This window comes from Saccostrea cucullata, unplaced genomic scaffold (assembly GCF_032062105.1).
Source record: "Saccostrea cucullata isolate Sc308-1 unplaced genomic scaffold, CSIRO_AGI_Scuc_v1 ctg3305, whole genome shotgun sequence".
NCBI classification, from domain to species: domain Eukaryota; kingdom Metazoa; phylum Mollusca; class Bivalvia; order Ostreida; family Ostreidae; genus Saccostrea; species Saccostrea cuccullata.
Genome location: NW_026918229.1, coordinates 123335 through 139853, shown reverse-complemented (window position 1 = coordinate 139853; position 16519 = coordinate 123335). Strand labels below are relative to the sequence as shown.

Sequence of the window (16519 nt, the reverse complement as noted above, 5' to 3'; positions counted from 1 at the left end):
AATGCCACATTCCTTGCATTTTAATTCGCAAGTTTTGGTTGGATGTGTTGCACACTTTGGATAAATCAATGTTGACTTTCTTTGTTGGAACGGGACAATTTGATGTTTGTTATAGTCATCAGCAATATGTTCTCCAATACAGGGTTTACAAAGGTTGACATGACAGAAATCACAGTACATCTGTACTACAGCTGTCTCACAAAGGTCACATCTGATCACATCCTGGGCACTGAGGCGGGGATCCATAGTTTCGGCAGATGTCCTATATTATCAAGAATTGTTTTGATATTAAAATTAGTAATTTTTGTGACTGCTAAATGAATAATCATAACACTTCCTTGTCTAACAATTGTATACATATTTGAACATATCATAAACATGTATTTATAAAAGTAATTCAATTTTTTAATTTAAATCCGAGGCGTCACTTTGAAAAATTGTCATGAAAATATACAAACTCGAAAATGAAAGTAGAGTAGCAACAAATAGTTTCTATAAAGAATTTTCAAATATTTTTACCAAGGTAGCCACTGGGAGACTTAACTTACATTGATGAAAAGTCATTGCTTTTCAATACATCGGTGGAAAATTCATTCGTCAGTTCTCTTTTCATTTTTGTCTCGACTTTGTAAACAGTCCGTTTTCGGTCTTCATTTCCGGGTATGTTGCGTTCTAAAATTTAGAGTTATCCCTCTTACAGCGCATTTAGAGACACCCCCTTTTTTCACTTCCTTTTTATATAAATGCCTATGATTCGCCCAGCTCAATTCTGAAGATCATCAGACTCACATAGCTCCTTTATCTACATATGTACATCAATTAATGTTTCAACATTAAATTATCCCTTTTTTAATCAAATTATGATTGTCCTAGTCGATTAGTAAAGATGTAGCTGAAATTATAAACATTTCCCTTTCATATTCTTTCTTTCTTTTTTACTCCGCAGAAATGATCAGATTTTTGAAAAGATTCGTATAGATTATATATAGAGCAATAACCACAATTCGTAAGAAAAATTGTCTTGCTTATAAAGAGGCAATGGTTGTCTTTCGAAAATGAGGTGTCGCGAAAATTAACTGAACTTTGTTAATATACATTAATATTTTGTTTGTCATTGGGCTAATTTCTATTATGGATAAAAGATGATGAATGAAAAACTTGAAATAATTATAATTCATTTTGCCAACAGTTACACATTTTATTGAAACATCAATGAAACATTTTAAAGTACTAGACATTTTTTTATTCACAAATGTTCAGCCACAATTTAATTAACTTGACTGCCTGTGGTTTAAAATTTCAGATAAAATACCCCCTGATTAGAACAAATTGGGCATACTTAATAATACTTGAACTTTATTTCCCTTTGTAATAAATAAATGTTCATTTTATACATGACCAATATCTACAGAAATAAAACTCACAAGACAGTAATACAATACACTACACTTTTAAATGTTATGATAATTTTCAAACAAAAAATAATTAAATAATTATTGCACAAATCACAGATTACATACATTGAAGTCCTAATGCGAAAAACTTCACAATTTCTTCCAGTATATACAGCAGTATTGTATAAAATTAACAGCATGTGATCTGTTACAGTACAGTCCTATTCAACCTTGATACCTCATACTCCACATCCCAGATAAGGTGAAAGTCAAATACTGATTGTAATACACTGTATATACTAATCCTACATCAATGAGGTACGTTTATCCTTGTGCAATAACTCTGAAGCATGTGTACTGTAAATGGATAACAGGGAATGCTCTTTTTCACAAAACACAACATCCATTCAAGCAGAAGAATTACCCCAAAGTTATTCTTTATGTTAACATTCAAGAGATAACAAAAGTGTACAATATTCACATTTGTTATATATGTACATACATGTATCCACTATTTCACAAAAGTGTTTCCTTGACAGAAATATTTCTTTGTATGTATTTGTACTATTTTGTTTTCAATGTTGGTTCAGAACTACTTTTATTTCCTTTCATGTCAGGTGATATTCTTCACAAAATATGGAATAAACACCTCCATTTAGGGATGAGGTCCACATATTTACATTTATAGATATTGAAGTCAATTGGAATATGGCGCCTCTCATATCACATCAGGGAAATCCATGTGAAGTCTTGGAATTGTTACTTCACCCTGAAAAAAGAAATCCAAGACAAAAATTAAAACAATTTTTTTGGAGAAATCTGCTTGATGTACTTATTACTGTAGTCCTATCTTTTTGATACTGAATTAATTTACGCTATCATGTACATGATGTACATAGACATATATATTTGAAATTTCTTACGGAAATTTGTAACAGTATAATAAAAATGCTTTAAAAACATTTATGAATACCGCTTATACATAATTTATAAATGCAATGAATGGCACATTTGTGTGGAAGGCTAATTCATGAATTAGAGATTGTGCTACATTTTGAATATACACTAAGTTAGGTACACATACATATCATTTAAGGCAATGTAAATAGGCACAATTTTCGATGGTCTCAATTTCAAGAACTATTTACAACAGTTATAATTAATGTTTCATGTGAAAAAGCAAAAGACATGGTCATAGTATTTTGAGAAAGCAGTTTGAAAAACAGAGAGAAATAAATTGAGAAACAGCACACTCTTTTGTGTGCGATAAATAAACCCTTTTTTCAATGGGTGGCACTGTAGCTCTCTTGTCTGTCAATATAATATTTTTTTCTGCAGCTACGGGATCATTCATCACAGACCATTCATCACATTACAGACTATTATTAAATGCGGATAACGGTTATTTTTAGACTAAATGGATCTCCTTCAGAAGAATACCTCCATATAAAGATATACAAAAATGATCCAATTTTAAAGCTAAACTGTATGAAATTTTTCTTTGTCAAATGATAGATGACAGCTTAAGATATCATACCTCATTAAGATATATCTTATTGTTAATATGTCGACCCACAGTCTCCTTAAGAAAACAATGCATTAGAGACTACCTCTGGTGTGAGATTCAGCCAGTGCTGTTCCATTACTGTGTGACCTCCAATATCATTTTCTTCATAAAACTCATGAGCTAAGTCCCCGTTTTCATCATCAGTGCTTCTTTCTATATAATCGTGAAATACTGATTGAATAGTTGCAAACATCCTGTTATACCATATATATCCAATTAGACAACTGAAAAGTTTTGTTGAACACTTTTTATTATAGATTAATACAGTACCTGAAAAAAAAGTATAGTGTATTGAATATGTAGTGTCGAGAGAATATGATTTTCCACTGACAGTTTTTAAAAGCTAAGCTTTTAAGGACATAAATTCACATTTGACTTCAAGGTTTCATAAAATGATGTCATGTGAATGCAGTGGCTGCACTGCTGTTAATTTTTAGCAACTACTTTCTGAAAAACAAAACATCCAAGTAAGCACAACAAAGCCAGAGATAAATCGTGCAGTTACAGATTCTGCGTTGTTCTAACTGCTGTGTTGATGAATCACACAGTGGATGGCGTGACATAATTGTGATTGTAAGGGAAATAAATCTAATATTTATAGTCTACTTATCACAGAAGTCGGCAACAATTTTTTTTTATCAGATGAAACAATGCTTATGTCCTTATAATTTTTCTCTGTCGTGGTAATTTTGTATTATCTGATGATTTTCGCCTTAATTAATTTAACAGTTTTTTTTTTATCATTGTTATTGCTGTCTCCAGTACATAAAGGCTAAACTGTGAATTATTCATATTTCACCAATTTCCTTGGACTGTCCACAGGTAGTTCTCTGTCTGTCTGTCTGTCTATATGTGTTCAGCCGACCAGTAAACCAGGCCTGGAGACCATAAACTAAGAACAGACTTAAGTCAACATTTTGATTTTCAATAACTTGTGATTCATAATACATAGCTTCTTAAAAATTGCAGGTTTGTATAAAATTCCAATTTAAACATATTGTAAAAATTTTGTTTCGTTATCAAAATTATTTCAAAAGATATATTGATATGAAATTTTGACTTAAGTCTAAATTCTCAGTTTATGGTCTTGGGTCCAGAGCTTGGTACAAGATTTTAAATCTGTGACTTTTTGAATTTGTGATCAATATAGCAGTGCTATGCTTTTTTTGTCCTAACTGTTCATTTTCAATCTGAAGTGCAGAAATTCTAGATAGCATCAAGATGCTGAACGATTGATTTTTTTATCACTGAATTCTTGTTTACTTTTTGGCACTTCAACATCTGAGTTTAACTTGCTTTATTAGCCTTATAACATGTTGTTGCACATACACAATGTCTGAGTTGAGGCCTACTGTGCAAGCAGCTTGTTAAAATTATGAAGGAAAAATAATTAGTAAATGTTCCTTTTATGATATTGATTTTCTGTTGTTTTAAAGAAAACTGTCTTATCTGTGACTAAAGTTGATTGTACAATTCTAATAGGAGCTGTTAATTACTACAAATAATTTATTTAATGCCTAACAGATTTATTAAAATTCACTTTATCCAAGTAAAATGTGTACATAAAATACCTGAATTAATATTTCTGAAAGTCAGTAACAGTAATGAGTTCTATGTAGTTATTTTATGCCTATTGATAAATATAACTGTAAAAACCTTAAATTTTTTCTTCTAGACACATTACTAAAATTCTGTATCTTTTTTACAGATCTCCAAGACATCCAGAGAGGTACCTTATAAAGAGAATTGTTGGCCTGGAAGGTGATATTGTGAAGTAGGTATATAATTGTATATATGTATATATATATTGAGTAATTTTGTTCCATGAAGAACTCAAGTGTGATGACTACATGTTTTGGCCCAAAAGGTGAAGTTGGAAAAACAAGAGGCCCATGGTCCTTATAGGTCACTTGAGTATCATGTAACAACTTTCAAACAATTAAAATTGGTTCGTGTTTTACCCCAGAGGCCATGAAATTCACAATTCACAATTTTGAAAGAGGCACCATTGCTTATCATAATTATAAACTGAGCATGCTTACTCTATTTATCTAATACCCATATGTAGATCAGAGTAACAAAGAGAAAATGCACTTCCACTTTATAACCAGTTGTGCACCTCACCCCAAAGGAACCACTGACCCTGGGGCCAAATATTTCAAAATTTTGCAAATTTTATCTTAAAATGGTTGATTAATACTAAAGAGCAGATTTCAAAGCATTAATTTATTTTCAGACTATGTAACCATCCCCCCCCCCCGACCTAGGGGGGGGGCATAAAAAATAACCATTTTGCTAGATGCACCTTTCTTCATCATAAATATATATATACGTGGATCATTGGCATAAAGAAGCAAATGAATAGATTTTCAAAGAATTAATGCATTTTCATTATATAGAGCCCCACCCTAATACCAGAAACCCTGATCCTCCAGGGGCCATAAAATTCACAGTTTTGGAAGTGGCACTCTTCCTCATCATAACTATTTACTTAGTTAGTTTATATAATACCCAGAAGCAGAGAAGAAGATTTTCAAAGAAATAATGCATTTTCACTATATAATCTATATAGCCCCGCCCTAGCACTAAAACCCCTGACCCTGGGGCCATGAAGTTCACAATTTTGGTAGAGGACTCAATGTTTATTACATTCATGCCAACAGTTTGCCTGCTTGATGTCCAGGACTAAAAAGGAAGATTTTTTAAGATTGCACTAATTTTGTTGGTTTTGGCCCCACCCCTCAGGCCCCAGGGGGGCAGGGACCATGAAATTCACAATTTTTGTTCCCCTTCACCCATAAATGCTGTATACCAAATTTGGTTGAAATTGGTTCAGTGGTTTCAGAGAAGAAGCTGAAAATGTTCAAATGTTAACACACGACGGATGACACACGATGGACAACGACGGACGAAAATGGATAGCAATAGGTCACCTGAGTTACTCTGGTGACCTAAAAATGCTGCAATAAGGCTTATGTGTTAACTTCAATTCCTAAAATTTCTAAAACAGAGTAAAACTTTATTTTTCTCTTTAGGTCACCTGAGTAACTCAGGTGACCTATTGCTATCCGTTTTCGTCCGTCGTCATCCGTCGTGCGTCGTGTGTCGTGTGTTAACATTTGAACATTTTCAGCTTCTTTTCTGAAACCACTGAACCAATTTCAACCAAATTTGGTATACAGCATCTATGGGTGGAGGGGAACAAAAATTGTCTATTTCATGGTCCCCACCCCCCTGGGGCCTGAGGGGTGGGGCCAAAACCACTTAAATTAATGAAATCTTTAAAAATCTTCTTCTTTACTCCTGGACATCAATCAGGCAAACTGTTGGCATGAATGTAATGAGCATTGAGTCCTCTACCAAAATTGTGAAATTCATGGCCCCAGAGTCAGGGGTTCTAGTGCTAGGGTGGGGCTCTATAGATTATACAGTGAAAATGTATTATTTCTTTGAAAATCTTCTCTGCTCCTGGGTATTAAATAAACTAACTAAGCACATAGTTATGATGAGCAAGAGGCCTCTTCCAGATTTTTGAATTTTATGGCCCCAGGGTCAGGGGTTCTAGTGTTGAGGCAGGGCTCTATAGATTATATAGTGAAAATGCATTATTTCTTTGAAAATCTTCTCTGCTCCTGGGTATTAAATAAACTAACTAAGCAGATAGTTATGATGAGCAAGAGTGCCTCTTCCAGATTTGTGAAATTCATGGCCCCAGGGTCAGGGGTTCTAGTGCTAGGGCGGGGCTCTATAGATTATATAGTGAAAATGCATTATTTCTTTGAAAATCTTCTTCTCTGCTCCTGGGTATTAAATAAACTAACTAAGCAGATAGTTATGATGAGCAAGAGTGCCTTTTCTAGGTTGTGAATTTTATGGCCCCAGGGTCAGGGTTCTGGTGTTAGGACAGGGCTCTATTGATTATATAGTGAAAATGCATCATTTCTTTGAAAACCTTCTTCTCTGCTCCTGGGTATTAAATAAACTAACTAAGCACATAATTATGATGAGCAAGAGTGCCTCTTCAAAAATGTGAATTTTATGGCCCCAGGGTCAGGGGTTCTGGTGTTAGGGCGGGGCTCTATTGGTTATATAGTAAAAATACATTAATTCTTTGAAAATATTTTCCTTTGCTTCTGGGTTTTATGCCAATGATCCAAGTATTGTATATATTTATGATGAAGAAAGGTGCATCTAGCAAAGTGGTTTTTATATGCCCCCAGGGTCAAAGGGGGGGGGGGTTGCATAGTCTGAAAATAAATTAATGCTTTGAAATCTGCTCTTTGGTATTAATCAACCATTTATGATTAAATTTGCAAAATTTTGAAATATGTGGCCCATGGGTCAGTGGGTGAGGTGCACAACTGGGTATAAAGTGGAAGTGCATTTTCTCTTTGTTACTCTGATCTACCTCTGGGTATTAAGTAAATAGAGTAAGCATGCTAAGTTAATAATTATGATAAGCAATGGTGCCTCTTTCAAAATTGTAAATTGTGAATTTCATGGCCTCCGGTTTTAAACACGAACCAAATTTAATTGTTTGAATGTTGTTACACAATACTCAGGTGACCTATAAGGCCCGTGGGCCTCTTGTTTAAGGTAATATGTATGATGGCCGATAGCGGCTGTCAATTTACAGGAATGTTATGTGTGTAACGTGTACAGCATTTTCAACGAAACTCAATGACAAGTTAAACTTTAAACAAAAAGTGTACAAAGTGTATAGCTTCATTGCAAAATTCCATGTACAGTAAAACTCATTTAGTACGAACAGGGATATAGTGAATTCATGGATATAGCGAAGTTTTTCTGGGTTCCCAGCAACATTCTTAACAAATCTTTGTAAAATTTTACGGTTATAACGAACTCTGATATAACGAATTTACGGATATATCGAACTGATTTTGAGTCCCGTTGAGGTTAAATATAATAAAATTTACATCTTTTATAACGAACTTTCAAAGATAATAAAAAATTGATAAATTGAACTGACTTTATTTCCTTTTAGCATTTGTATATAAAATACAATTCATAATAAAACCCAAGTTATCGAAGATAGGTTTTGTAATATTTGCTTCCCTAACATATTTGGTAGTAATACTTGAAGGAAAAAATGCATAATGCGAATTCTCTATAATGGTTATACGAATTCTTTATACAGATATAACGAATTATGGATATAGCGAATTAAATTTACAGGTCCCAAGGACTTCGCTATAACCAAGTTTTACTGTACACTCTACACCAACTTTTGTGTAAAGTGTCAAGAAAAGTTTCATGTACACTCTACATCTAAAGGTGGTATCAAGTAACAAAACAGAGAAAAATTCTTTTTCTTTCTCTTTTTTCTTCCCCCACATTGGTACCTCTTCAAGAGTACGAGACTTGAACATAAAAAATGCCACCAAGATCTTTTGGTAAGTTGAATCGAATAAGCACAAAGAATTATTTATAAATGCATTTTTGATATTTAGACACACGTCTCATACATATAGAGATTCAATATCTTTTTCTCCTATTTTAATTGGTTCGTATAATTGTCTCTTTTTCAAGACACGTGTGTTTCTCAGATTCGCAATAAGCTTATGCGGAATATGAGACACTAAATTGACTTTTTTTTTCTTTCTGCTTTTGTCTGTCATTATCTGTCCTGCATTGACATTTAAACATTTCTTTGGAAAGACTGAGCCAATATCAACAAATTTTGGCTTACAGCATCCTCAGGTTGGTATGTTCAAAACAATTTGACCCACAGGGGAAGATTGGAGCCATGATTATTAACCATTTAAGTTTTTATGACCAGAAGTGTGTTTTTATCCTGCAAATTATGGTCTTTGACTGAAACTTCACTTATGTTAGCTGAAATTAGTTTTGAGCTTAATCCTAAGCTAATTAATTAAATCATTTTTATTTTCAGAATTCCAGAAAACACAAAAATCAACAAACGATGGGATAATCCAGAGGGGTGGGTACCTTTATTCACTTTGTAAATGTGCAAGCTTATTAGCAATTAAAAAGTTTGTTTAAATAATGAAATTGTGTGTACATGCAATTTTAGATATATGGTAAAGTATAAATATATTTTATTTAACCCCCATTGATATTGTCTTCTGAAAAGAGCAATTCATCACCAAAATTTTTTGACACTTTTCTCAAATGTGTGTTTATTATATCCCATGCAACAAGTTGCGGGAGGTATAATGTTTTTGACCCGTCCATCAGTCAGTCAGTCAGACTGTCAGTCAGTCCTTTTTTTTTTGTCAGCGCAACTCCTCATAAACCGCTGCACAGAATTTCGTCAAACTTTGCAGGTATTTAGGACACAATGTGTAGATGTGCATATTACCAGGAAATTCCGATTCCATTATTTTTTCCGAGAATTTCCGCACTTTTTAACTTAGGCATTTGGCCATACCTTGAATATAGAGATGAACAGTTTGTCAGCGCAACTCCTTCCGCACTTTTTAGCTCACCTCGACAAAGTGGAGATGAGCTTATGCTATACCCCCAGCGTTGGCGTAGGCGTTAGCGTCGGCGTCGCAGGTTAAAGTTTTAGGAGCAAGTCCATTCCTGAGTAACTATAAGCCCTACCTGAACCAAACTTGCATGGATGATGCATCTAGGGATGTACACTACCAGACTTGCTCCAGATGCTGGATCTGACCTACATTTTTCAGATGAGTGACCAGGTTAAAGTTTTTGAAGCAGGTCCATTCCCAAGGAACTATAAGACCTACGCAAACCAAACTTGCATGGATGATGCATCTAGAGATGGACACTACCAGACTTGCTCCGGATGCTGGATCTGACCTACATTTTCCAGATGAGTGACCAGGTTAAAGTTTTTGGAGCAGGTCCATTTCCAAGGAACTATAAGCACTACTCAAACCAAACTTGCATGGATGATGCATCTAGGGATGGACACTACCAGACTTGCTTCGGATGCTGGATCTGACCTACATTTTCCAGATGAGTGACCAGGTTAAAGTTTTTGGAGTAGGTCCATTCCCAAGGAACTATAAGTTATACCCAGACCAAACTTGCATAGATGATGCATCTAGGGATGGACACTACCAGACTTGCTTCGGATGCTGGATCTGACCTACATTTTCACTCCCAAGTAACTATAAGCCCTACCTGAACGAAACTTGCATGGATGATGCATCTAGGGATAGACACTACAAGACTTGCTTCGGATGCTGAATCTGACCTACCGTATAATCCCTATTAACCGCCCCGGGCGCTTAGAAAATTGCAAAAAGGGGGCGGTTATTTTCGTATTCCCTTTATTATATTTAATGTCACATTTTAACTTCAAAAAATCTTTTGAAAAAAAAAGAAATAAAGGGAACAACTACAATAATGTCTAACTTTACTTAAAGTGAATATAATCCACACAAATTATGCTAAATTATTCATTTTCCATTGAGAAATTGGATAATAGACAAGTTTCAGTTTCACTTTATTTAATTTTTGATACGATTCTACAGGGGGCCCTTATTTCCTGAAAATTGAAAAAGACCTAAGGGGGCGCTTATAGGGGTAGGGGCGGTTAATTGGGATTATACGGTATATTTTCTCAAGAAATTATAAGACCTACCAGAACCAAACTTGCATGGATGATGCATCTAGGGATGGAAACTACCAGACTTGCTTCGGATGCTGGATCTGACCTATATTTTCCATACAAGAGACCAGGTTAAAGTTTTGGGAACAGATTAATCCCAATGATTTTGAACCTTGATATCTGCAGTATTAACAAATTGATGAATATTTGTTTACACTATTATATATGTTTTTCACGCTACATGAGTAGAAATGTGTATATGCCCTGTAAAAGGTTAAACACAACTTGCAAGAATATTGTTGTTGGAATAAATACTAGATATTAAGAAAATATGATGTGAGATTTGCATTACTTACACTGATAACGTTCGTCGAGGTGAGCTTCGTAATCTTTGATTACCTATGTTTAACTGAGGCATTTGGCCATACCTTGAATATAGAGATGAACAGTTTGTCAGCGCAACTCCTCATAAACCGCTGCACAGAATTTCATCAAATTTTGCAGGTATTTAGGACACAATGTGTAGATGTGCATGTTACCAGGAAATTTCGATTCCATTATTTTTCTCGAGAATTTCCGCACGTTTTAACTTAAGCATTTGACCATACCTTGAATATAGAGATGAACAGTTTGTCAGCGCAACTCCTCATAAACCGCTGCACAGAATTTCGTCAAACTTTGCAGGCATTTAGGACACAATGTGTAGATGTGCAATTCCGATTCTTTAATTTTTTTTCCAGGATTTTCAGCACTTTGAGTTTTGGGGGAGCTTGGGGTATGTGAGCTTGCTCACTTTTTCTTTCATTGCTATAGCTCTAGCTGTTTCAAAAAAAATATTCTAGATACAGTAAAACAGGGTTATAGTGAACATGCTTAATATAATGAATTGATGCTTATAGCAAAATGATTTTCATTCCATGCGACTTTAATATTTGTTATAAACTTAACGTCAAATATTACAACAAATTACAGTCACAGTTTAACGAAGCAAAATCAGCCATCCCTGGCACTTGTTGTTTGTACTTTCATACATATAATTTCAAATTTTCAAGTTGCATTTGAATGACCATTGGGCCAGGCATGTCCCATAGAAGATTTCTGGTTTAAATATATAATTTGTATTTCTTGAACTTTATAAAGTTATTCTGCAATATAAATATAATCTTGACTGGGGTATAATTATTAAACAATGTCATTTTGTAAAATATGGATGTGACAAAAACTAAATTAGCAGAATTCTTTTTAAAAAGCAGAAAAGAAGAACTGTAAAATTCTCATAGGCAGGACAATTTCTTGATGATTTACTTTCTTTTAAATATGCTACTTAGTGTGCTAAGAGCTTTTTTATATCTTCAAGGTAGAAGTTTTGTACACATAAACTTGGTAGGTTCTAATTTCACACAAAGATTGCACATGACGTAAGGGTGTGTCATGACATTGACCCAAGGTCATATGGGGAAGTTGAAGGTCACTGGAAGAAAAAATTCATAATACATGTCCGGTCCATATCTTTCTCATGGATAAACTTGGTAGGTTCTCATTTCAAATAAAGATTGCCCATGACCTAAGGGTGTGTCTTGACCTTGACCCCAGGTCATTTGGGGAAGTTCAAGGTCACTGGAAGAAAAATTTTTTAATTTGTGTCCGGTTCTTATCTTTGTTTATTATGGAAAAACTTGAATCTACTACTTCACACAACATTGCTTCACACAAACCTTAGGTTTTGTCATGACCTTGGGTCAAGGTCATTTATGCAAGTTCAAGGTCACTTACAGAAAAAGTTCATAATTCATGTCTGGTCCGAATATTTAGTCAATTTTTTTTTATTAGGCTGCACCTTCGTTTCATTTATGAAAAATATAATGAGCAATAATACATTTGCACTAAAAATGTTTTAGCATTTCTTTTCTCTCTTAGATCCATAAAATATACATGATTTAGCACTTCTGAAAAATCCAGCGGGGGGCATTTTGTCCCGTTTGGACAGTTCTGGGTTTTTTTTAATTTTGTCTTAACAATTGTGTATAGCATATGAAGGAAACAATATTATGAAGGTTTTTAAATCCTTATTTCCAAAATCATGAGTCATGGTATCAAAGTGTCTAAGGTCATTCTCAGAGCTCTTAATATATTTTACAAACACATTACATTGTAACTATATATTTCTCTTCTATTAATATTTGATGAGCCTGCTTTAACTTTAATAAAATAATTTGATTTGTTTATATTGTCAGGATAGTGAATTACACAAAAAGGACAATACAGATCCCACAAGGTCACTGCTGGGTGGAGGGGGATAATGCAAGGATGAGTGAAGATAGCAACAAGTTTGGACCAGTAAGTATACATTTAACAATTAGGTTAAACAGTCTTCTATCTTAAAAAGATATTAAAGACATAGTTGATACGGATACTCAAAAATTCCAAAGATCTTTTGAACAATTTGAAATCGCAAGATTTTACCAAAATCAACAGCTTGAAAACTTACGACTTTTCAACTTTTTACACAGCCATTCCCCACGATAATTAAATTAAAGTCCAGGCTTTTTGATATCATTGACAGCTGCTTTTTCAATAAAAATGGAACTCGTAAATTTACTTCCCTGGTCATTAGTCATTTGCAAAATTATTTTGTTAAAACACATTCTGATTGCACACACAAGTACTCTGAAGTTGACATCAAAAAAGTGTTTGAGTTTCTGATTGACAATATCTGTGGTTTTTGAAGACCAGGTATTCCAACAATCTTTTGGAATTACCATGGGTACCAATTGCACTCCATTATTAACAGTCCTATTTTTATATTCATATGAAGCAGAATTTGTGCAAAATCTTACGTGTGAAACGAAGAAAACACTTGCTGTGACCTTCAACTTTACATTTAGATATATCGACAACGTATTGTCAATTAACAATGGTAATTTCCATTCCTACATCGATACGATATATCCTGTTGAGCTTCAGATAAAAGGTACAACAGAGTCTGACACATCTGTTTCATACTTGGAAATTTTACTTGAAAAAGACGTTAATGGTAATCTAAGAACCAAACTATATGACAAACATTATGACTTTAACTTTTCTATCATCAACTTTCCTTACTTATGAAGTAGTATACCTTCATCACCTGCATACAAAGTGTATATATCTCAGTTGATTCAACAACTTCTAAAATGAGGTAAATTATTGACAAGCAAGTTGATGAAACAAGAATATCAGCAGTCTCATTTGAAGTCATCATTTTGTAAGTTCTATGGTCATTACAATGACCTTGTCAGCAAATAAAATTTATCATTGAGTCAAGTGCTGACTGATACTAATTGTTAGTCCATTATTTATACACTGAATTGACAACGAATTTTTCTGTTATTTCCGGATCATGACAAGGAGCACACGGCAGGTGTGACCGGTCAGCAGGTGATATGCTTACTCCTCCATGGCACCTGATGCCACCTCTGATTTTTCGGAAGTCCGTGTTTGCTCTGCTCCTATTTTGTATTGTTTTATGGACTTTGATATTAAATACTGTTCATTATCTCCATATCCTTTATGTATATTCCATGTGTTGGCAAGAAAAATTAGCATAAACAGGGGCAGGTAATTCTTTTCTGTGTGTAAACTGAACCAATAGATAGCTCTAACAACATGAAATGTAAATTCAAGCAAAGTTTGAAAAAAAAATTGTTGATATTGTCCCTGTAAAGTTTTTGGAGCAGGTTCACCCCCAAGTTTTAATCATGCAACCCTAACTGGACCAAACATGCATGGATAATGCAATTCTACAGATGGACATTATCTAACCTCCTTTGGATGCTACATTGTACACCTTATAATTATGCACATTTTCTGGCTGATTGAAAATTAGTCATACTTTTTCCAAATAAGTATGGATAGTATGACATTTCTAGATTTGCTCCAGAGTCTGATGTACATTTTCCAGCTGATAGAATTTTAGTCATACTTTTACCAAAATTAAAAGTATGAATTTTTTTCACACTTCCAGATCTATTAGCTTCTTAAGGACAGATGAGACATTCCTCAATAACACATATTTTTTTCCAAGATTTTGCCACTGAAATATTACTACTTTAACATGTTTGCTCACAAAAAATTGAGGTACCTTACCAGGTATTTGAGCAAGATACCAGAGGATGATATTTCTTATATAATATTCCTTTAGGAGAAAAAAAAACTTAGTTTGACAAAATCACATTTTTAGCTCACCTGAGCCGAAGGCTCAAGTGAGCCTTTCTGACCAAAATCTGTCCGTTGTTTATCGTCCTCGTTATCGTCGTCGTAAACTTTTCACATTTAGCTCATCTTTAATTTTGGCATGTCATATGATGGTACTTGATGGTCAACTTCCTGTTTATCCATGTGTCTGTCTGTTCCAATTTTTTGTCTAAATTTTCTCAGCAACTACTCAATGCAGGTGTTTAAAATTTTACATTGTACATTGTATCACACCCTCTGTTTTGGTATGCCACATGGTCAATTCACTTTTTATTTTTAATCTTCTCATTTCTACATAGAACTTTGCATTACCCATTACAAGGAACATTTAGATATGTGTTGTGAACAGTGCATTTCAATTTTGATAACCATGTATCAAGCCCTTCTTTTCATTATCAGGATCTAGTGGGTTTGGGAAATGTTGTAGCTAAAGCCACACACATTGTCTGGCCTTTGGAAAGATGGACAAAACTTGGATCCACCACACAAAATTAAGGAGGCTCCATGGTCAAGAAAGGTCTCTTGTGTGAAATATTGAATATTTAAAGAATTTCTGATTTGTTGTTAATTTCTTAAAGTAAGAATTAAGATAATAATAATAAAGAAAAAGAAATTATGAAATAATTCAAAACTTTTATCATTCGATCAAAAGATTAATTCCCTCAAGAAAATCTTCTTTTAGGGAGGCTCATAAATAGCCTGAAAATAATGACCATTGGGCTCTCTTAAGATAACCAATGATTTCTTTTACATACATATATCAAAATAACAATTTCATCCCCTTTCCTGTATTTTCAGATCTCATTAGGATTGATCATCGCCAAAGCAACACACGTGGTATGGCCGCCTCATCGCAGGAAACGTTTGGAGTCCATCGAGGCACCACCAGAACGAGTCATCAAAGAATTTCAACGACTGAATATATAAGGACCTCTGTGTTTTTAAAAAACAAACTGTGATTTCACTGATTATAAATGTTATTATATTGTCTGGTAATGTGTGTAAGGTATTAGTAATGTTGATTTATGTGTGGTTTGTGAGATGAGAGACTTATTATATATTGACCTTAGTGTGTGATATTAAAATATTTAAAACTATAACCAATGTTTCTCTTGTTCATTTACATACCCTTTTTTTATAAGAAGTTGTATATTTATAGTTCAGTTATATTTAGATGTAGGACGTTTTATGCCATATGGTTTTATTAATAAGTTTCCATGTTCCAAAGGCTTAAAGAAGTTTGTTTTTTTTGCCCAATGTTTTTCCAACATTTGTCTATCAACATCTAACTTTTCTATTAAATCTCAGTAATTCTGAATACTAGTAAGCAGAATTTTTAACGAGGATTTAATTTTGGCATTTTTAAAGAGGGTTTGAGATCACTAAAACTAAATATCACATCTTAAAATTGCTGAAAGCACATCTCGTTAAAAATAAAATACCAACTTTTAAGGACAAATCTCTAAATTGTTTTACTCATCCAAAGGACTGGTCTCTGCGTCCCATAGTGAGATTGTAACCCATGACATTATGATCAACTCCTAACTCTTCAGCTCTGGAGTAGACACTCTACCACTATGCCACTCAGGCAATTAGTGCTAAATATAAGCACATGTTGGTCCATAATGCTATATAAACTCAAAGCATTTAGAGAAAAAAACAGAAATCTCTCTAAAAATAAAATACCAACTTTTAAGGACAAATCTCTGAATCGTTTTACTCATCCAAAGGACTGGTCTCTGCGTTCAATACTGGCAATAG

General features: G+C 33.9%; 1 protein-coding gene across 1 annotated transcript; it reads left to right on the top strand.

Moving 5' to 3' along the window:
* The first annotated feature begins 1707 nt into the window (after nt 1-1707).
* Nucleotides 1708-15705, top strand: LOC134259784 (mitochondrial inner membrane protease subunit 2-like). The gene is made up of 5 exons (XM_062742391.1): nt 1708-1712; nt 4670-4735; nt 8876-8923; nt 12760-12862; nt 15557-15705. The coding sequence occupies exons 1-5, from the start codon at nt 1708-1710 to the stop codon at nt 15683-15685; spliced, it is 351 nt and encodes a 116-aa protein (XP_062598375.1). The 3' UTR covers nt 15686-15705.
* The last annotated feature ends 814 nt before the right edge of the window (nt 15706-16519 follow it).

Bases quoted from the DNA above. Each gene is read 5' to 3' on its own strand.
- LOC134259784 (XM_062742391.1), top strand. The intron at 8,924-12,759 runs GTGGGTACCTTT...TTATATTGTCAG, and splicing joins CGATGGGATAATCCAGAGGG to GATAGTGAATTACACAAAAA. The intron at 12,863-15,556 runs GTAAGTATACAT...CTGTATTTTCAG, and splicing joins ATAGCAACAAGTTTGGACCA to ATCTCATTAGGATTGATCAT.